Source organism: Anopheles marshallii, chromosome 3 (genome assembly GCF_943734725.1).
Source record: "Anopheles marshallii chromosome 3, idAnoMarsDA_429_01, whole genome shotgun sequence".
Lineage (NCBI taxonomy): Eukaryota > Metazoa > Arthropoda > Insecta > Diptera > Culicidae > Anopheles > Anopheles marshallii.
This window is the reverse complement of record NC_071327.1, coordinates 78,188,140-78,211,594: the sequence shown is the minus strand read 5'-3', so window position 1 is coordinate 78,211,594 and position 23,455 is coordinate 78,188,140. Positions and strand designations below refer to the sequence as shown.

The window sequence follows — 23,455 nt, the reverse complement described above, 5'->3', positions numbered from 1 at the left end:
AGACATATTCTTACAAACTGCTTAGCATACAATGTTGAAAGATCGCAGTGCTTACTGGACAACAATATCGATACAATACTCTCTCCGGATCCAATTTCTCAAAAAAAAACTAACTAAATTCTTACGCAAAACCAAATTAGATAAGCAATTATAAAAAAGAAGAAAAGTGTAAGGAAAAAAAAAAAAAAACCAGAAAATTATAAAAATAACCAAAACTTTATTACACTGTTATTTTATATTTCAGAGAGGAAAGAAAGAAACTTGTGTTTGATTTGACTACTCCTACGATAGTCTGCCTTTCACAGGATAAGGATTTAAGTTACCTTACAACTTAATAAGTAGACATATGCGTAGCAGTCTCCTGCTCCCCATATGTCTACTCGGTCACCCTATTATTATTTTTATTTTTTTATTATTATTATTATCTTTATTATTTTTATTATTATTATATCTTTTATTTAATTTTTTTTTCCAGAGACGAAAGAAACTCTCATGTTTCAAAGTCTCTTTAATATTTTTAACAACAACTTGGACGTGTTATCACTTACGGTCTTATGTTCAACTGTTTCCCTTGGTGCAGTGTTTTATTCGCCGGCAGTGTCGTTACTGCTCAGCAGCAGAACTGGTACAAATAGGGCTACTCTCTGGAAGCGGTACAGTTGCCGGGAGTCTAATCCGGTCTACGATTGTGTATTCCGCGATGTGTCCATCAATAGGAATACTCCCGGTGCTCACTTTGGTGATGTTGAGCTACCGTATAACAGCCAGAAAAGTCTTACATTCCAAAACTCAGTCGTGAGAAAGTTATCGGAGACATTATTGCACTCGATCGGAGAAGTCGAGCGGCTTGATCTGACTGCTGTACAGTTAGAGGAAATCGTACCGAACGCCTTCACAAACGGTATCAACATCCGGGAACTGTATTTAGGCTTCAACGATATTCGTGAATTACCACAGGGCGTGTTTCATAACATGAGGTCTCTCACAAAATTGGCGCTGGACCAGAACAGCCTCGAACGTTTGCCACGGGACATCTTTTCCGGTACACCGAATCTTACTGAACTGTCGTTCGCGAACAACAAACTGCAGCTAATCGATGATAATACCTTCCAGAATGTTAACAATTTGCAGCACCTTCTGTTGAATAGCAACAATCTCACCCACTTTGACCTTTCGCTCATTCCGAGCCTTATCGAAGGAAATGTCAGTTCCAACCTGCTTACGACATTAGCAATCCCGGTTAATTTGGTCGTCCTGGATGCCTCGCACAATCGCATCAACACAGTGACGGGCTCAAACAATACAAAGCTGGAGGATCTCTTTTTGCAACATAACAAACTAACAAACATCGCGTGGCTTCACCGCTATTCCGGGCTGGTCGTTTTGGATCTTTCGTACAACGAGCCGGAAAAGGTAACGGACCTTCATTTCAAGAATTTGTACCGTCTAGAGCGATTATACCTGTCTAACAACCGGCTGGTGGCATTGAACCTGAATTCCTCAGCTATCGGAACACTCAAAATACTCGATGTCCGGCATAATCATCTACTGCATGTGGAAAGGAACAAGGATCAGTTCAGTACACTAGAGCAGCTGTATCTCGATCATAACTCGATCGTCACGCTTAAGATCAGCTCCAACCACACGCTGCAAAATCTCACGCTATCGCACAACGATTGGGATTCCAAAAATCTAGAGCAACTGTGGCAAAACGTGTCCGAGTCGCTGAAAGGGGAAAGTGATGGACGATGCAAGGAAGACTACCAACACAGGCAAGGTTTTTGCTGCAAGGAAAGCGACATAGCTTTCCTCGATCAATTGAAGCAGTACATCCGTCTGATAATTGATGAGGAAAAGCTCCAGCGTGCGGAAAGACAATGCAATGTATCCAATGCAACCGACAACGGCCAGAGCTTGATCAATTTCATGGCGCAGCCTCAGACCGAAACCGACCAACTTAAGCGTGATGTTGGACAGCTTACGTACCAACAGATTCAGTCCGAACATCTTATTCAACTTCTGCATACCGAGGTCGATAATACGATGCGTCGTTACCACATAACACGCGTAGAAATGGCGGGCCCTTGCGTGAACCTGCGCAAAATGTTCGCTTATCTGAATGAACGACGTACGTTTAAGGCGCAAGAAACAAAACAACGCCAATCGGAAGTAGACAGTAAGAGGCAAAAAGTGGCAGCACTGATGCTGGAAAACGAAACCTTACACAATCAGCTGGACGCGAACAGAAGGAAACTAATTGCGGTGAAACAGAATGTGAAGCGCAGAGAAATAGCTGTGAAGCGTCTAGAGGTAAAAAAGTACAGTATCGGCGCAACTGGACATGTGGCTAAGTGATGGATCGCAAGAAACTCCGTTATGGTAGCGTAAAGGCGCAATGCAGCCAGTTTTCCAGATTATAGGATTTCTGAAAGACATATGGGTTTTCTGCCAGTTTTCGATCTTAGAAGCTTTTGCTTAGAACATTAAATGGTTTAATTCGGACAAAAGCTTCATATGCGATACAATCTTTATTAGTTGAGAGACATTTCAATAGTCTCGATCGGCGTTCAGGGCGTTCTCGGCCGGTATGTAATGATAGGACACAATAATTTAATTTACCAATGTTGAAAGGGAATAATTGTGCCCAGAAATAATAAAGCCAAGCTCAGACAAGACTATGAATGAGTGTTACTATTTAGTAAGAAATGAAATGTACTACATTGTAAGAGAAATAATTTCTTACACTTTAGTGCGCATTGTTACCTGTCAGTAAGCAGTTGAAAGTGACATGGCTTTCTACCTGTAGCTGGGACCGTTTGGCTGTTTGTCAATTCGCGTTTTGCATACAATTTATCGATATCAAATGATGCGTCCATCAAGATGCAATTGGAGCTGTTACAAACGAGTGAACGCACCGTGCTGATGTTCTGATGGATGAGTTTTGCAATCGCTAGCAGGGAGTGTCGAGCGTGTTGTGTGACATACGCCAACTAAACCTCACCGTTCTGTTAGCCTGTGGCCACGAAACCGGAACATATGGTTCGAGAATCCGTTGGACGGAGAGTGATGCGATCGAATCGGCAACCGGTAACCGGGTTGGTAAATGTTTCCGGTACTAGTTTTCAGCGCCATCGAACCATCAAAACGTCGACTGTGGACCGGCAGGGTCCACAAACACGAGCACAGAAACATTCACACACACACACGCACACGCGGTCATGTGTTCTGCCGGTGCCATAAACATTCCCATTTCACAATCAATCCATCGATCGATCGATTTCGAATCGTTGGTCAACCGATGACCGATCCCGGTCATGTTGCATTCAGCTGGGCGGAAATGTTAGCACCGGTGCTCCCGTGCAGTGGCCTTTTATCATTCTCTCTGTCATCGTTCGTACACAATTGCGTTGAGTGACTGTGTGTGTGTGTGTGATTCTTTACCCCTTTAGCTTTCTGGGCTCCTATCCTCGAACCTTCTGTGACTGGTGAAAAGTACCGCAACCCGGGAACAGGAAACCTCGGGTTTCGGTTAGTTAGTTATTGATACACGTATTTTGTTTCAATAATGGGATGTGAGTTATGTTGTGTACACACCTAATGAATACGAAATTAGTCCTGTGGTTTACTCTCATGAGGGTCGGCGGTGCGTCAGAGGAATGGTCAATCGAGTATGTGCGTTGCATTGGTGAAAGGATGGTCACGCACACAGCGTGTTGTGCGTTTGCTGTGCCGTGGTGTTAGTTGCATCACAGCAGCAAGGGCGTTGGGTGGGTGTATTTATGTTTGTCCTGCACCAATTGTTGCGCTGCATTGTGGATAGTGTTGGGAGGTTATTGTATGTTCAGCCATTGTTGCCTTCGTTTGTACTATTGTTGCATCGTTTTATTAATTTAGGGTTGCTTTAATAAGCACGAACGAGTGATGTTTTTTTAACTAAAGATTTGGTTAAACTCATCGGATCGGCAAGAAAGAAAAACGGGTTTAATGAAAGTTTTTAGCATCGGTACATTTAAGGCACGACACCTATTAATGACAATTTTGTATTACGTTATTATATTTTATTTGTCGCTGCATGTCTGTTTCGAACGATATGTTGTGATCATTGGATCTTGATAAGTGAAGGATCTTGTACAATTTTCACAGGACTTTATAGAAATATAGAAATTAAATCAAGTGTCCGTTGTGTTTGTCTAAATGTTACAGTACTTTGCATAATAAAACGTATCGATAGCAATGGGACGATCGGGACCACAAACCACCATAAATCGATCGGCAAAGGTCACGTGAAAACCGATGGTATAAAGCAACAGTGAAGTAGGGCATACAAAAAAGCGAATAAAAACAAACGCAAGTAAAGCGAACCATGCCGATGCATGTGCTGTGAAGGGAGCATGAATCAATATTTAAATTACATCAACTGCAGCGTGTGCAAATAATACAGCTGCCAAGGGAGGTTTGTTTGCAGTTGAAAAGCAGGGCAGTTGGAAAACTTTACATACCATGTTTGCTGTTGCTTGTCTGTATGTGTTATTTTTGTTGTTGTTTGCATGCGTTTACGTTGCTTCGTCCAAGAATCGACTCGCCGGCAAGTTCAACCGGTCGCACCACAGGCGAAGGAAGCAAAACATAAAAGCAGGGCAGTTGGCAGTTTCCGGTGTGAAATGGGGAAGAATTCAACGCTGCAAAGCGTAAAGGCAGCACACATCATAAATAATGTTGATAACTTTTTCCAGCCGGTTCCGGTGTGAGAAAAGCGTGCGAACAAGAAAGAACTGGAATGGTTGCAGCAGCACCGCACCGCTGCGTATGGTGGAAGGAATGGAACTGCACCAGCTTCGCGGGGTGACATTTCCATTTGACAAAACAAAAAAAAAATACAGCCCAAATGTGTGTATCGCACCGGAAAATAAGCGCCTCACGCAAGGCTTACACAATAAGTACGCTCACCCAAATGATGGAGCTTTACAGCGAAGGCGCTGAGCATACGCGCGTTACAAGACGCTGTAACCGGGCGTGTTGTGCTCGAGCTTGAAGAAATCATATTATTGATAGCGTTTTGGAAACGCCGTCCACAGTGTCAGCCGTTTTTGTCGTCATCGGCGTGATGTGTTCGGTGCCATGCTCGGAGACACGCTCGTCATCGCATTGAGAAAGGCTCACGGTTCATTTTTACGACCACGGGTGCATTTTTGTCTTTTCTTCGCACGTTCGCTAGGGCGGGTTAGTGTGAACACTGGGTCGCATGATTTATGATCGCAGGGATGCAAATTTACATTCGCAGGTTCATTCTTTACTTTAATTTATGAGTAAGCATTTGCGTAGGCTTATGGTTGATGGTTACACGCCTAAGTGGGGAGCGCTGGTGCTTTGACTTGTCAGGCCATTTGTGCAATGGTTGTGTGAACCATTCTTTCAAATTTAAAATTGGTGTGAAAGTAAACCACTCAACGTAATATTGTTTAAACATTTGAACGCGTATGAAATGAATGGCCCATAAAATGGCGGTAGAAGAAGTAGTAAAACAAAGTGTTAAAAGATTAAATAATACAAGAAAGGAAGCGAGTCCGTATACCATTAAATTACAATAATAATGACAGTTTTCCTAGTAGTTCCCAAACAATTAATCAACCCGTCTTTTTTGTCGCATCGTTCGAGATAGTAAAGCTTAACTATACCAACCACCAAGCTGAAGTAGATTTTTTTTTTACATTTCTTACATGCAAAGGATAAATTGGACAAATAAATTCTGTGCAACATAAACGACTAAGCCATATGGAACGCCATATGGAAAGAAATAAACAAATGAGCAGCATAAACTTCAAACGATCGCCAGCTAACTCTAACCCCAATCTCATATTGCTTTTAGACCTTAGAAGGTCCTTTGCTATCTATGTCACTCGTTTTCCCAACATTGTCATCCACATCTCTCAGTGTTCTCTCGCTTGATGTCACCCACAGCCACCATTATTCGAAGTGTGTGTGTGTGGTCCGTTGTATGCATAAGCGGTCTGTCATTATTATGGCCCAAACACATGTTGGACATAGTTTGCCATTCTAAGGTTTAGGTACACAGCATATACGGCCAAACCGGGGTTGTGCCGGTTTTTATTTTCATTTTTCCGTATTGTCTTGGGTAGGTTGGTGGCTACACTTGTCATGTTGTTTGGTTTAGTTCGTTTTGTTCTAAGAGAGGGAGAAAATGAAAGAAATCTCTCAAGTCGTTCTATTGTTGCGTTCTGTTTGCGACCTGCAATAAGACAGTGTGTGTGCGTGGCGAGCCCTTCGCCACCACACACGGCACACAGCCTTGCCGGAGACAATTGACAGTAAGCAACAGCTTCAAAGCAATATCTCCGACCTATTTGGCTTTTCTTACACCGGTTATACGTGTGTATTCGTTTGTTGTCATCATAGTTGCTTACTGCCTTTGCTCCAGTGAACATTGTACATGATAGGAAGGCTGATTGCCGGCGCACGGTGGTGAATGGTGAATGTACTGAAGCTTCTCATGAGAACACATTTTATGTTTGTCCATTCATCTCCAGACGCATGCTGTCCACCACTAACCGAATAAGCCGTCGACAAATCAAAAACGTAAGCAAAAAGCGGACAAAAAAATTTTGTGTAAAATTGTTTGTTCTAGTTTTGCTTTTCCATCCCAGATTGGGGCTTCAATTTCCTTCTTCGGCAAGCTGATGTCACCTGCGAAAACTGAAACATCTCTGTTTACGGCGTCATGAAGCCAGGCGCAGTGCAATTTGTAACGTATAAATAACACCCAAGGGAGTGGTCGCACGTTTGCAAAGCGGGAAGAAAGAAACTTATTAGTAGCGTCTTGCTAGCGCAACCATGTCGTTTCGACTCACCCATGTTATGTCATGGCCGGCGGCGGAGAAAAGAAAAGAGAGAAAGGAAAAAAAAAAACATCACAGCCATTTATGCAAAATGAGAAAAGTTTCAGCTTGCGCTTCCATTTTTCTTTCGGTGTTAAGGTTAACCTCTTGCAGGTAACGGACGGTTGTGCATGTTGGCTTGGCGGTTGCACCAGAGACAAAAGAGCAGTATGCGAACAGGAGTTTGGTTTTATCGTCTCAAGGTGGTAGAAGAATAACGTAATTTACTCAGGACCCATAATATTGATAGCTTCCCCATTACTGATCGATGGGTTTCTTTTGTGTTTGCTTGCACAACTCACAGCTACTCTTATGGTAGAAGCTTTTTTTTTTTGTATGTAAGTCTGGGTGTCTGTGTGTGTGCGTGTAGTTTCGCTTTTGTCGTTGCGAACCGTTTTCAGCTTTGGTTGAACACATGTAGCGGAAGCGGACGTCGGATGTCTCATCAGAACGAGCAACCGTCACTAATAAGGCGAGAGGAGGGTACAGGATGGGATGGGTGAGTTTTTTTTGCATTGCGCCACCCCCCGCTAGTATCATTCTCGTGGAACCAGGTGAATGGATGACAATGATCTGCAGGATCAGAAGATCAGAGGATAGCGTCAAAGCGTGCTTCCTGTGCCACCGTGGTGCGCGCTTCCTCTGTTGGGTGGGTGTAGTTAATTGAAAAGAATAGTTTATTGGATTCTATCACTAAATGAACTGCCCTGTCTGTTGGTGTTATGGACCAGGGGGCGTTAAGGATACGAAGGGTAGTATGAGTTCTTTATGACCTACCATTTGCCTTAACCCACTTCACCGAGCCCACCGTGGCGGCGTGTGAAAGTGAAGTGGATTTACGAGCGGAAGAGTTATTTATTTTCATTAAAATGAACTACCATGCGTCTCCATTAAATCAACGGCTGCCAATGACCGACCGGCCGGTCGGGTGCTTCCATTTGCACCATCGCCACCACCTTGCCATAGGACTTTGATTGAGTTGTATATAACTTCTAGGTGCTGCCACTGTCCTCCCTGCTCTGGTTTTCCTCTTTTCCTTGGGACAGCCAATGTGGGAAGTGTCACTTGCGTTCCCGTCACCCACATCGCAATTCGTCGAAGGGACGGGGTGCTGGAGTTCTTCATACTGGAAGCGTGGCGTCCATTAAACGGAGCTGAAACGGTGGTAGCTCTGCACACGGCGAGGAATTCGGAACCGGGGTCGTAAGGTTGATCGGGTGCACGGTTATTGCAACATAAATCTTTCGCTTTTCCCATCACCACCAGCACCTTTCGCATCGGCAAGTGTGGCCCCTGCGCGCACTCACCCTGGTCCGGTCAATGTTTGAAAAGATTTTTGACTTCCAAGTGTTCCGTTATGCGCTACTGCTCGAATGAGCGTTTCACTTGTGTACTTTGCACTGCTGTGTTTAGGGGCGATGCTTCTTTCACGAGCTGCTTTACGTAGCGATCGGGGAAGAAGTTTAATGGTTTCATCAGCTTGTTCGTGGGATTGTTTGAAGTACGTTTGAACGGGGCGGGCCCCTCTTACGGTGATATGTCTATAAATTTGACTTAAATCCAGTGTGTTGAACTGCATCGGTGGTGGCGTAAAAAGGGAGCTCCAATGAGCCTGGTTGAGAAGTCTGGAAAATGAAAATGGAGAAATTTCTAGCAGTCTGTCAATATTGATATAATTTTAGGATGATGCCTTTGATAGGAGTACAGAAGAGAGTTTCAACGATAAAAGAACTAATAAATATCACAACAATGGAGAACAAATTAAGGAAAAAGTTCAGTTTCGTTCTAAATTGTTAAATTTATCTGTGTATTTATTTATCTACAAACGTTGCGATTCCATGTAATATCGTTTGTAGTAAAGGTTAAATGTTAATATAACCATTATTGGCACGAACAAGGAGATATTGTTTCCTTTTCATATTTTGGTGCAAATGGTTCAACGGTCCGATGCTCCAACGGCTATCCAATGGTTATTACATCCAAAGGAAGGCTGAACATTGTATCAAGGTTTGTTTTTGTTTTGCTCGGGTTCCTGTAATTGATCTACGTATCAAAAGCGATGTTTTACGTGTGCCATCCTAGCGTCAAATGACCACAAGTCAACCGCCGCCATGCATTCACGCTTGTATCAAACGTGGTTAGCCACTCTGGCTGGTTAGCTGCACCAACGATATCTGTGCCAAGTGTCGTTTGCTTTGAAGTCTCGATGCATGTTCGTACAAGGATCTTCTGATGCACGCAATCTACCAAATCCACCTCGATGGTCAACCAGGTTTCAATCCGGTTCCGGATCCACTGCAAGCTGGCCGGACCAAATGTAGGTGTGAAACACAACTTCATGACGCAGCTCCAAAAAGGGCACGTACATTTGACTGAACGAAACAATGCACTCAAAACAGACACAACAACATGGCGACACTAGCGATGCAACAGCGAATGCAGATGGCATTTTTGAATAGAGCTGTGTTGAAAAGCTACGCATGAAACTGAAACGCAATGCCAACCGCCACAGAGCTGGCGTGTGTTTTGGCTGAACAGCATTATGTTTAGGTGGTATCGTGAAAGGGGTTGTGGTAACATTTGGGTAAGCTTTGAGACCAGGCTGCATGTGACCAGGGTAACTAGAATTAGCGATACATTGTGTCTTATAAAAGCTGGTAAAAGCATAGACATCGGCAACAACGTTTTGTAGTGAGCATGTTGAACCAGCTGCTTTATTTTGGGGACAGTAAAACGATGAGCAGATGTAAATCCCAATCCTGATATTGGTTTACTCATCAATACCGACTGTCGTTGAAACTGATAAGTGTTGAAATTTAAGAAATTTATGGTTCCAAAAAAGAAAATATCCATTTATGAAAATTTTAAGTGAACTCTTTCCTCATCTACGGACCTAACTTTAACTTTCCCGATCGTATTTGCCTGCAGACCGTTAGTTGATTTGGGTTCGAGTTCGTGATGGTTGAAGCTGATTGAAAAGTGTGAACCTGTGGTTTAACTAACAGCAAGTTGTTTTTTTTTTTGGCAAGTCTGTTTTCGTCCACCAAAAATTCTCCAATCAAAAACAATCAAGCGAAACACTTGCTATGCTGACGTAAACATGACGGTAACTGTTTATCACCCTCGATTGGCGTGATGATGTCGATCGGTTGAAGCAAATCGTTTAATTTCGAAATAAAGTCTGACAGCGATACGCTCTGACGTGCAAAGCAATGATGGCGGCGGATGCGTAGGGGTTGGTTGATTGTTTTTGTGTTGCTGTTTGTTAGAAATTGTTGCTAGCGAGTGGAATGGTCTGACGAACGCGGAACGAAAATATGTTAGACTGATTCAATATGTTGTGCTATCATGGCTATCAAACTATGCCCTATTACTTTAGTGATTACATTATTTTAATAACAAGACAATATTTACCAACCGCGTTGTTTTGAGCTTCGTTCAATTATATTTTGGATTTAAACCTACTATTAAAATGCATTGCTTTTCCAAAAATTGCCAATTCATTACCCGCAAAACCCCGTTTGGGTGAAACGCAGAACAATATTACATTCCACTCGTCCATTGTTCTACCTTGCTTTTAATTAGTGAAACCGAAAGTAAAGAATGCATTGTACCTTACGCCACACAAATCCCTGTCAGAATGGTGTGTAAGGAGCTGGACGGGATTTAATTGTGTTTCGTTGACCGCAGCAGCAAATATTTCCTCTTGTTAAATTTACTCCCCACCTGCTCCACAGTTTCATGGGCCGTGTTATTAAAGAAGGAACACTAGCAGGAAAACAGGATGGTAAATTTTTGCTAGTGTCCAACACTAGCCGAAGCGTATGCTGATGGTGCTGAAAGGAGGAAGCAAAAAAAATATATATACACCCTTGCACTAAGTAGCGGCTGTTCGTTTTCCTGGGAGATGATATTGAGGGAGCTGGGAACTCTTTTTGTTCCTCTTTTCGGATTGTTCTCTTTCTCTCTCTCTCTCTTTCTCTCTCTTAGTTAGTAAAAGCAACTAGCCGCAAAACTTTCCCCAAGTTGTGCACCGGAAACGGGAAGTGGTTTTTGTTTGCATAATGAATTATAGTTCGCCAGGCACCGGTTGCTGTCAACCGACGGGGAGTGACGAATTTCTTGGCCCATCTTGGTACGCTCCTACTTTCTGGTCAGTGGGTAGTGCGGTGTTGGAAGACGATGGTCATTCCAGTTGCCTGAGACTCTGGTTTCAAAGATAGAATGTGAAGTAGGAAATGTCGTAAGACAAAACACAATGGAAGAAGATCGTGGTATGGCCATGAATGTTTCAGGGTAAATATACTCGAACTTAAGTAAGGTTTTAGTCTCATAGTGTTTAAAAAAACATTTTATGGAAAAATTAAAAATTCCTCTTTTCGGTTTACTAGCAACACATTCTGAAAAAAATATATCATCACACAGAAATTGACATATTTTGTTACAACTTTTGCCCGCATTTAGGGCGTTTGCTACGATTTCCCCAAATTATAAAATGTTCGTTTTATGAGTAATTATAAGAAAACACGTCATGTGAACTATCATGTCCTGAGTGCAGTGCAATAAATTCCCACCGTGAGAAACACGAAAAATAAAACAAACATTCTCAAACTTTTTCGCGCCAGGATGGGAATCGCTTCGCAAAACACATAAAACGAGTGCGAGAAACCATCGGCTGTAGTGTGGTGGAGCGGTGTGGCGCTTTTGGTTTTTGTTTGCTATCCGTGCCTGCCTCCCAAAAACCCGACGCCTAAAGGTATGCCACCGGTTGGTCATCTCATGCCTAGAAGATGTTTGACCGGGCGCAAAAACGCGCACTTTTCAAGTAAATGACGTTGGCGTACTGCCACCGGACCGGACGGAAGTGGGTGAGCTCGTGCAGATGAAAGAAACTTCCTTCTGCTGTGCACGAAGCTTCACTTGGAAGCGAGGAACGGCGAACCCAGGATGAACGATGCCGGGTACCACGAAGGGAAGGGGTGGCCAGGAGGCAAAGAAGAAGACAAATGTGGATGATGCTAATTTATCATTCCGACCCGACCGCCCACCCGAAAGGACATGGTCGCGATACGAGCAAAAACTGCTGTCGGCGACAATCACTCGGCCAAAAAGCAATGGCGTGAAATAGAGAGTTGTGGAGGAGCTGAAACAAAAATAAAGAAGGAATACGGAATGCGTCGTAGCGCGCAAATGAATTCAAAGAAGTCACAGAGTCTTCGATTCAGATTTTAAGTGAGCAGCAGAATGACAAAAAAGAAGAAAAGAATCAAGGGCCTCGTGCTGCCGTTTTTTTTTTGTTTTTTGATGCCGCGTTTATTCCTCCTTACATCCCCGGAATCTGTTCCTTGCTCGGTTGGTGGTGCTTTGATGGGTGACGGCAAATTGAACGAGCATCTCGTGGTAAAAAGGATGTTTGAAGTGCTTGTTTTGTGTACAGAATTCTCTTTTTTTCGCTATGTGTGGCTAGCTGAAACCGCGCAAACCCACCGCCGCAAACCACCCTCGTCATCATCATTACCATCATGGGCAACTCGATTCCCGTGATTCTTATCCTCGCGCAAGACCACAACAGGACAAGAAATCTTTCCAACCGGACCGGTCGGTTCGAAGGTGCATGATGGATCTTTGTTTTCAAATCCGTTTGTGGTGCCGTTGTTGTGCTTGGGTAGTTCCACCAGCAATGGTGGTGGTTTGGTGGAATAAATTGAGTTTGCTCGATCGAGAAACTACACGCTTCTATAGGGATAAGAGGACCAAGGCCTACGACTGCGCGTGGGTTGGTGGTGGTTTGTAATAACGAAGATTGGTTGGGATCTTTATTTGTTTTTTTCATCTAAGCTTTTTTTTCTTTTTACGAGCAAATTTGTGCCCGTTCCTTGGCGGTTTGTATGCTGTTTTTTTTTTGTGTGTGTTGCAAACATAATTTTATCTTGCCCGTGTTTTCTTCCGCACGGTGAACCGTCAAACCGTCTCCTGTCGATTTTACGTTTTACAGAAATGAAACTGTCAGATCTTGGCGAGATTAGCCATGAATAATTTACCCACCTTGCTTAGAGGCACTCGTGTGTTTGGCCACTTGAGTTCGGTCTGCATTTGAAATGCCCGCCCAAAACCGGACCGGCATTTGGTGGATAAAGTTTGCTCATCTCGCACGGCAATCCACCGTCCGCAGCTAATGGTGTATGATAATTTCGGGATTTCTAGAGCTCCCGCTCGGATCCACGGTAACCTGCTTTCTTCCCCCGACTAATAACTGGCAATGCGCAGCCTATGAATACGAATTGTGGAAGCAAATTGTGGAAATGGGATCCACGGGTCGCCGTGGCATGGTAAATGTACGATGATGAATGTCTCTTTCCCTATGCTTTGTGGCGTTTCGAGTGTCAATGCTGAGGTGCTGTTAAGATAAGCAGCGAAACCGGGAAACTTTCGTACGGTGCCAATGTTATAGGAAAGTTTAGTTACATTGGAATGGTGAGATAGGCAAGGATTTGCAAAACCGATAACGATTGTTGTTCAGCAAAAGAAACATTCCGGTTCATGAGTTTAAAAACGGATAACAAGTCACTTTGAGTTACAATGGATAATTTAAGCTTATCTTTTATGGCATGAGAAATGCCTTGCAACAAAACATTCGAAGAAATGTTAGCATAAATCCATATTTGGCCACTGATAGGATCGTAAAAATGATAAGTTAGTATTATTTATTAAAATCGTTAGTCTACTCGTGTATCAATGATTGCATACCTTGAAGGCGTGCTTTCCTATAAAACAGCCTACAGAGCACATGAATGTTATTGTTGTTGGTGAGCACATTGTTCTCCAAACATCTCAAAACTACCGTTGCTCCCGTGACCCGTGCTGTCCGGGATAAATGTGAACAAAATGGCATCTCATGGTGTTGTGTTGATGCCCCTTTTTCAGACCCAACACTCTGAGTGGATCAGTTTCAGTTCGTTGCAAGTGATTGACGGAGCATCATCGGGACGAGCATCGTTAACATCAATCCGGAAGTTGCTTAATAATTTTTGAATGTGATTCATACACTCCACCATTTCCGTGGTGCTACCATTCCCTCGCAATCTATCAACCTCCAATCGAGAAGCGAAAGCACTCGGAAAATGTGTGTGTTCCGCTGCAAAATCATACACATAATCCATCCGTGCTTCTGTTCCGGTATTCGAAATATTCCTATCCTTTCGCTTCATCCCGATCGTACTTGCATGGTGTTCCTGGTACACACAAGCACCGGGAAAGAATGGCCACACATTCCTGAGGTGAAGACGAAACGCACATCAGCCGTCTGGGGCGAAGATAAATGGATTTTGGCCGGTGGATTGATGATGCTTCGCTCTTTGATGGTTGGGTAGGGAGCATCCGATGGTTGAATAGGGAAGAAAGAATGACAAACAGGAGAAGGCTTATGTCCGCGTGTGTGTGTGGGAGGAACACTTGCCAAAGGACGAGAGCGTACATGGGGCGAGTCTTGGCAGAAAGCTCATTCTTAAGATGTTTAGAAAACGCAGATGGAAATGACAGGGAAACACCCTTCCGGCCATTTCGTAGCCCAATTCCAGCAGGAACATTTTTTGAGCGCATGTGAGATCATACGGCATAGATACACAGTGCCCTCAGCGTGTGTGTGAGCGAAAGGAACGGATCAGCAGCAAAACAGCGAAACGGATGTCAAACGGTGGATGACGATGAGTGAAATGAAATTAGCAAACAACAAAACCGTACGACGTATCGAAGTTTTATCCCATTTTGGACATGATTTATTTCAAGCACTGACGGGAAGGTGATCTTTTCCCGTCTCTCTTTGGAGTCTCACGGTGTGAAGTCGGTGTAGTAACCACTGCTAGAAAACGGAAATGGCGGATAAAAGCACTTAAAAAGGCGGAAGTCAACATTTGCTGTGGGAAATGAAGATGAAAGTAAAGCGTAACACGTCAGACATTGAGACAAAGTGAATTAGATTGGGGCAAGTGATTGCTGGGATCACGGGCAAGACATTTCCAGCTGGGAATGGAACCGATATGTGATTGAGTTTAAAACGTGTCTTATGGCTTGGAATGGGGAAGATGGTGAGTCAAACAGGCGGAAAGCGGAGTTGTTAATGATGAAAAACAGGTTGGTTCTATTTCGAGCTTTTCCAATTCCGAACTCTTGCTGCTATGATTGATGTGAGGTTTCGCGGGGTTTTTTGTTCGAAGTAATGGGAATTTTGTCAAATTACGATTGTCTCGTAATGAGTTGTGTAATCGGTGCTATTTGCTGATGGAATCGTCAAGAAAAGAAGAACTGGAAAAAAAAATTAAAAAACTAAATTAAAGATTTAATATTAAAATATTTGTTCGAATTGAATAATAAAAAAAATGTGGCATTATTAAAGATTAATCAACAATATTAACGATTACTAGAGCCACAAAACAACTAACGAACATAAAAAAAATCTGCTGGGCTGCTGGTTTCATACTTCTGCCTTGCTGATTTTCCCACATGCATTTTTTCCTTTCGACGAAGAATCAGTTCACTTCGCGTCGGGATGGTTTACATAGAGGCATTCGAGGGCAGAACATTCGAATCCCACCACACAACCTTTCGTACGAGGAAAACCTCTCCGGTACTACGCAAAGTTTGTTTGCCGTTGTCTGCAAACTTTTTACCTTCGTTCGTGGAAAAGCAAAAATCCAGCCACAGCACATAATGTTACTAGCACAAAATGTTTTAACTGCTGATAAATTAACCACCAAACCCGGTGACGAAAATTTTCCCACAGACCATACACACCACCGAGTTGTGAAGCATGAAGCGATAGCGAATGTAGCAAGCAAATTGAATTTTCTACAAATTACACTGATTTCAATTTTAGGTAACGTAAACTTTTTCTGCCGAAAAAAAAAGTTGGTGCTCAATATAAAAGGGGCTCCGGTTCGAGATTGCTTCATTACATTTTAACCCTGGTGCACTGTGTCCTGTGCTGGGTAAAGGGGTTCGGAAAATTTGTCGAATTTACATGAGAAAAGACAGACGGCGTGGGCAACAGAAGCAAAATGAAAGTTTCTTTCCCGTGCCTCTCAAATCCAAAGTGCGCGCATTGGGCGTTAGGAAATATTTGTGTGTGGGTTGTGTAAAAATTAAATCACGTGGCCGTGTGTGTGTGTGTGCTTCTGTTTGAATTTTGGAAGCTGTTGTCAGGACGACAATCCGATGCTCGAACCTTTCGTCACGTCATCTTCGTACTGTACAGACGCGAGAAAATGTAAAATGCGATCAAACGAAAGACCGGAGGGAATTTCGGCAGGGTGAAAAATCATGTTAATGTATGTTATTCATCGCATTCTACTTGCTTTGCGTCTCGGCATGGCATTTACATCAGGAACGCACACCCGCGATCACACCCGGAAGTGGATGAACTTCTCCTGGAATGGGCGAAATGTTGCTTCCGGAAAGTGATGCCCCATACAGCGGTGGTATGAACCACGGGTTGACCACAAAGCAAAAGCTCGCTTGCAGCGCACAAGGACATTAAATGTAAATTTTCATTGCAATAGAGAATCCCCCTCGATGAAATTCCCCACGGGATTGGATAGATCCCACACATGTCCGGAGCAGACCCTCGCAAGGAAAGTTACTGCGGACGATTTTTCCTGATCTAATTTCGGTCAACTCCAATGGTCTAGCTGTAGAGGTGATCCTTTTTTAGGCGGAGGAGATGGTTAGTTGTTGGTAGAAAACGACGTTATGGAGGTCATCCCTTCATCCGCTCGTGGCTGCGTGGTAGTAATACAAAACTGCTCGGGACAAAACTTTTCACCAGTCCGCCAACCCTTTTTGCCGACCGCTCACAGTGTAGCGAAATGAATTTTAATTTAGGCCAATTTTGGAGGGACTCATTTTTTATTCGGCTCCCGGGCATCGTTGCCGTGTCGTTGCGCACACCGATTGCCATCACAACATGATAATGTTTCAGCGAGGGAAAGGAGGTGGTGTGGCGTTTGAGCCCAGGGTGGGTCATCCCATACGGTAGCCGGTTACGGTTGAAAGGACAGACTAGCGGTGGCGGATGTCACACAGGCGCTATTGGGCTGTAAGTTATGCGGCCTTCATGTCGTTCGGCGCCTGTCGAGATATTTTGCTTCATATTAAGCTCAATTTAAACTTTGTTATGTAGATTTTTTTGTGTGGTGGCTCTTATTTTTGCACAGCATTTGATTCGAGCGAAAAATGACACCCACCCAAATAAACAACCAAAGCGTGGAACAACGTGTGACAGCGTGTGTGAGCAAACCGTTCAACCGGAGCCGTGGTACCCGCAGGCCGTAGGCAGTTTTCGACTCGACCGTTCCTTCTCCTTGACTTCCTTTGCGCTAGTGCGGACTGAGCTGGGTGGGGGAGATGTTGTTCTCGCATTTAACGGACGCAATTTGGTGTGTATGTGTGTATGTGTGTGTGCGATAAAACGGGACGGGTGGGATTAGAGAACGTTTTGCAAATGTGAGCCGCCCGCAGAGTGTTATTTCACCCGTAAGTCGTACGGAAGCGACGAAAGTGCGTCGACGATTGATATTTATAACATCATGTTTATCGCCCCCACTGAGAGGTCATGAAGGTGAGTTGAATTTTTCAAAAATTTGTTACACAACCCATTATTGAAGTGCATTTTTAGATGTGAAGATTTAGCCCCATGTTTTGCCTTGAGTTTTATAAGATAGACCACAAGGGCAAGCTAATGAACAGCAGAAGATTAGATGAACATTGCGATCTTACCTTGATCTGCCACTATGAATGTTTCATTCTGATTGCTGCTCTTTAGTTGATCATCATGGATTTTAGCCACTAAGAATCAAGCTAGTTCCCATGGCAATCATGGTTTTCTATGGGTTTGAAAATTTCGAATAGATTGTTAACCTTTATAGTCTGCAAACAATCTTATGCAGGTTGCAGAAATTCTATTATTCTTGAAGTTTATTGATTGAAATTAAAGTGTACTTTTAGTGTTTTCCAAATGCGTGCAAGTTCATAAAGCTCGCTCATGACATTAAACATGGCAACTTTTTGGCGTATTACCACGGAATATCAGCTCGTAAATATGATGTAACATTTTCATATCTTCCCGTCTATTCTTCCGTTAATGATTTTGCTCGCCCGAAATATGGTCGTTAAAATTCGTGAACCATGTGAGGGTGGGGCAAATTACTGAAACGCCACGATGTTTTTGTTGTAATCTTGCACCTTAAATGGGCTTTCGCTTGGTGTAATCTTAGTACGAACTCAGAATAAAAAAAAACGCTTTCCACAACCATTCCTGGTGACGCAACAATCGTTTTCAGTGACGATGGTGCACGTGCGTCACGCGGAAGTACGAACATAATTTCACTTCGAATCACTCAGAAAATGGCGGCAATATTTTCTTTCCTCCGTTTAAGCTGCCACGCCCGGGAAAACGATGGCCATCATAAAAGCGAACAGATAAACTGGGCGAGATATGGTATCCAATTTGTGGGTGCTTCTGGTGGTGTGTAAAATTATGTGATTTCTGAATTGTTCAGCCGTGCTAACGAGTGGCCTATCACACCGGTGTTTAAAGAAGGACCCGTATTGTGGTTGATGTGCGCGAGTTGGACAAGATTTCGATCGAAAGCACTCTGTGTGTTGTTGTGTTAATGAAGGAAGTAAGATGGTTAACCGCGCAGAAATGGTGACCATGTTGTGTTTCACAGCGTATTGCACACGTAGTCGGTAATTTTGGGGTTGTTTATCGTCGTCAGATAACAATGGAAGGATACGTGCATAAACACGTGTACTAATTTGTTAGATTGATGAACGGGTTCATCCCTAACCCGTATGTTAGTCTCTGTCCCATGTGTGTTCAGTCAATTTGCAGATGTCGTAGTTGTTGGTACCTAGAATTGAACATTAGCCCATTGACTGTAACCTTTAAAAAACTCTTTAAATCGTACATGTTCCAATGGACATTGCGAGTGTCTCTATATCTCATGTTTTCTCTATTAAAGCTCCATCTCCGGTGCTGGAATAGCAACGATGGATCCCTTGTGATCCGATTTGCGGCTTTTCATCACATCAAAGTCCTGTAATGCGAGGTGTAGTATTGCCATCCGGTATCGTTACCAGTTCCACGAATCAAACGGTTGCCATCTGAGGCGTACCGTAGTAGAAATATTTGCCCCTTTTCTGTGCCGGGCAGATCATATGTTTGCTCATGCTGCCACTATTTGTTTATTGCAAAAATATTCTCCCGGCACTGGATGGGACTGGTGAAGCATTTTCGATTGGATGTTAAGTTGAGACCATTGAGGTTACATTCTCTCAAGGGTAGAGCAATGAAAGGAATAAGTGATGTTGGTGTGTTTTTATTTATACAATTTATGATTTTATTTTCACAAAGAGTAACGAACGAGCCTTTCGTAGACATCCAACGCACGGTTGCTGCTGTACAAAGCAAGAATATCACTCGACGTGTAGCTTATTTGTATTCAGGCGGAGGTTTCACTAGATTATGATCGTTATGAATTTAAAAGGCTTGTTTTTAATAAACTTCCAAGCATGTTCATGTATCGTAAAAATCTGCTATATTTTACTGGAAGGCTTACCCCGCAAGGAAGATTGTGTAACGTGGGTTTGATTTTTCCTAATCGGAAAAGGTTGTCCAGAGGGACTTTTTCGTGTTGTTCTGTTACAACTGCTTTTCTAGTTTGGTTTGCTACAAAACTCACACACACAACCGGTCACTGGCAGTCATTTTTCATTCGACAGACCAATTCATTCCATGAATAATTTATCGAACAGTGCTCATACGTGGTTCAGGTTTTTTTTGTTTCTTCATTGCAACAGTGTTTATTTAATCTCTACCGGAAGATGGTTCTATCGTTCTTGATCCTGCAAGAGTGTGATTGGCCGACCTACGTTTAAAGCATCTGGAGTTTACAAGTTTTTCAACCCGAGTTTTGGTGTTCGAACTTCCATTGCTCGATAAAATGTAATATGTTGCTTTACATGTTCTTTAAACTAAAAACCTTTAGAACGAATGTTTACATAGAAAAAATGTTACTAAACTTACTTTACATAGAGAAGCTATTACTAAAGTTTAGTTTAGCTTATGGCGAAAGCTAAACGATTAGCGTTCATCTTGGGAGAGAACTGATTATGCCTGATGCATAGCTTTAGCTGTTTAGAGCTGAATGTATAACGTATTTAGTTTTGTTAATTTGAACATTTTCCAAAGGACAGAAACTTTACATGGTTTTGTGTTTATAAGCTGGAGCTCTTTTGCGAGATCGTGGTTTTATTTCAAAGTACCTTCTCAAATTAACTTTGCTAAGAGTTGTACATAATAATAATTTCTTGTAGTTATAATTAATAATTATAATTTCCTGTATAAATGGTAAACAATGGCTAAACAAAATATCCTAAATATCCTAATCTAGTTAAATTTCACGGGATGCTCGGTGTACTTACGAAGAATATTCCTGCTCATTTCAAGTAAGCAACATACTAACAGCAGCAAAATGCCAAACAAAACCAAACAGAATGCAAAAAGACGCTCTTGACGTCGCTGGCTGCATAAATTATCGATGCAAATATTTCACTGTCAAATTTGGGATTTAATGAGCGCATTATTAGTGGAGCAAATATTTTACGCTTATCTGGCACTCAGTTCCCATTTCTAGGACCGGCGACAGTTTGTGAAAAAGTTTCCTTTTCTATTCTGTTCTCCCTTTTTTTCTTTTACGTTTACAAAGCCGCATATTCGTAGGGGATGAAATGTGTTGGGCTGTGTGGATTGTGGAAGTGTATTGTTGTTGTTTCTCTTTAAAACCACTATGATACGGTACGGTATGGTTTGCATTGTAAAATTTCTAGCCAACGATGGAGATACTGCCCGTTCGGAGTAAGAAGTGTTGGGAAGAAGGGAAGGCTTTGTCTACTGGTGGATGTGCACGGTTTCTTCCCGGCTTTTCCTATTGTGCAGGACGACACCGCATTCACAATGAATAGGCAGATCGTGTGTGTATGCAACATCGTCTCCGCCATAGAGGTGGTGTGTAAATCCTGGCTTTTCGGAATAATAACAGTGTGTAATTTGCATCATGAAGTTCATGGTGATGGCGGCGTCCGTGCAAGCCACCAGTTGACAAAGCAGTTCATATATTTCATAACTCGCGGCTCGCCAACCTCCGTGCGGTCTAATCCAGTCCATAAATTGTCACCAGTGCGCCGGATCTCTGTCCCGTCCCGCAGCCCACTCGTTACAAGGTGGCGAAGAAAGCAGTGAACAATATTATTTCTCCAGTACAAGACACAACCAACACAACAACAGAAACTGGAAGAAGGCGCCAACGTAAGACATCATATTCATACTTGCGCGTGTGCGAGGTATTGAATAATTTGTTTTGAATAATTTGCGAGCAACACCGAGAGGAAGTGTCGGCACTTGAATTATTCAAATGATGCTCTTATTTGTCAAAAGTAGTGATTTAGAAGGTGTTGTGTACTCCAGGGAAATTGCTACTTTGCATCGGTACTTTGATTATTCCGAAAAGACTTGACGTTCCAGCAAAAACATACTCGCAAAAGTTCGTTCGCCTTGAAATGTGTCAGATCGGTCCTTCAAATCGGCATTCACTCGAGATCGAGATCGATCTCTTATTGCAGCATTTTTGCTTAAACTTTTTCTTATCTTCGCCCGCACCTCATCGGAAAGACCGCAGTCACGTACTTGAACGTCCTCAATGTGGATGTTTTCCACCAAAATTTGCAATAGTTTCTCGCCACCCACGGGACTAATCGGTACACAGTTCAACGAAACCTTCCGCAGTGTCGCATGGAAGCCGAGAAGCTGTATTACCTGTGTGAAGAAACGCAGCAAAGTGAAGCGTGGTCGCAATGGAACAGCTACTTAAACATACCCGAAAAGATCCCTCGACACCCATTTGACAGCCGGTAAAGTTCAGTTCACTTAATTGCGCTCGGCCCTTAATAGCACCGCCTAGAATCAAAACACCCGCCTCTCCGATGGGATTGTAAGACAAATCCAGTCTGTCAATAACACCCTGGTAAACGCTTAATCCAGGACTGAGTTGATCGAGCTCGGGAGCATCGAGACGATTGTTTGAGAGGTCCAGATGTGTGAGTGTCGGTTGGAAGTGACTTAGAAATCGTCCCAAAATACCACCACAACCTGTCGCTAGCTGACAGTGAGTGAGGCGTATCGTTTCTAGCTTGAGTGGAGTTAGAGATTCGAGGAGAATTTTAAGCTTCTGTGCATTTAATCGAGTATGGGAGAGGCTTAACATTTTCAAATTTTCCAACTTTTGAAGTCCTCTAAAAAGGAAAAGGGACTTTCGTTATCAAAAGGCAAATATCGTAGGAATAATACTCACTGGCCAAGATTCTCAATATCGGCTAGGGAACAGTTTGAATAGCGATTTTGATATGGTTTTATCCAGTTTTTTACACCAGCAACTAAGGATAAGGAGACTAGATTGACGAGATGCCCAAGAATAGCCAGTGATCCATGGTTGCAAAGTTCGTCTGGAGCATTACGAATGGTGTATGCTTCGTAATCTTCTAGCGGTTCTAGAGTTGGGTATGGTCTAAGCTGCTCAATGCACAGATTATTGACAAATGGTGCAGCATTTTTGACAGTTTCTTCCAACCCTTCCAGTTCCCAGTACTGAGGATCCTGCTGCTCGATCATTCGAGCTAGCTTCAATTCGATGCCGTATTGTTTCCAGAATCGTCCTGGTGTTGACAAATCATGTTCGTGATAGGAAAGTGAGTCGTTCGCGTAACACCAGACCACACGTCTCCAGTAGGTTTCACTCTGCAATTAAAGCATGAAAGTCAATATAAAATTGCTCCATAAATTCCGTTCTATCAACTTTCTTACCTCAAGATCAATAACCTTCAACAGAGGTAACTCGGTACTTAAACGACTTCCAAACTCACGCACCTGACAACAGGTTAGTGCTCCCGGTTCAAGACCTCCATCGAAGCGATTGACCATAAACTCTAAAACGATCATTGACAACCTCTTCGGGAGGTTTGGAACGTTGTCATCTATCACGTGAAGCATCGCATCAAATGGGCGACACGTTTTACCACCGGTGAAAGACATCAGTTCTACGTACAGCTCTCGTTGGGCTTCGCTGGCGAGTAGCTGCGTTTGCCTGGAGGGTTTATACGTACGGAAAGAATTCCAAAGCTCGCGTTTCAGCGGGGTCGTCATGTGAGGAACCTGCCTCCATGCTGCTGATAGGCGAAGTAGATTTGTGTCTGACATATTCGTCCTTTCACTGGAACCTGGTTTTTGGTTTATACTTTGCTTTGAAGGTGTGTTTGAGCCAGTTTCTACAATTTAAATGCTCTTGGTATCCGAACGTGTATTGCGAATTCTGTCGCATTTGTGCTAAAGCGACGTATAGATGGAGAAGAAAAAGAGAGGAAAAATCAAATCAACGCCTGCTATTGCTTGTATGTTGTAAACGTAAATATGACTGAGGAATTCTTTTTTCCATCATTTTTGAACAAATATTCTA

General features: G+C 43.0%; 1 protein-coding gene across 1 annotated transcript; it reads right to left on the bottom strand.

Annotated features, from left to right (window-relative positions):
- Window positions 1-21,444: 21,444 nt before the first annotated feature.
- On the bottom strand, window positions 21,445-23,250 carry LOC128714960 (uncharacterized). Its single transcript, XM_053809842.1, has 4 exons — window positions 22,807-23,250; window positions 22,298-22,740; window positions 21,824-22,238; window positions 21,445-21,762 (listed from the first exon to the last, which is right to left on the bottom strand). Exons 1-4 carry the CDS (start codon window positions 23,197-23,199, stop codon window positions 21,445-21,447), a joined length of 1,569 nt encoding a protein of 522 aa, XP_053665817.1. The 5' UTR covers window positions 23,200-23,250.
- Between the last annotated feature and the right edge of the window lie 205 nt (window positions 23,251-23,455).

Coding starts and splice junctions, on each gene's coding strand:
- LOC128714960 (XM_053809842.1), bottom strand. CDS start 23,199: ATGTCAGACACAAATCTACTTCGCCTATCAGCAGCATGGAGGCAGGTT. Junction 22,239..22,297: donor GATATTGAGAATCTTGGCCA/GTGAGTATTATT, acceptor TTTCCTTTTTAG/AGGACTTCAAAAGTTGGAAA. Junction 21,763..21,823: donor GTGTCGAGGGATCTTTTCGG/GTATGTTTAAGT, acceptor TTCTTCACACAG/GTAATACAGCTTCTCGGCTT.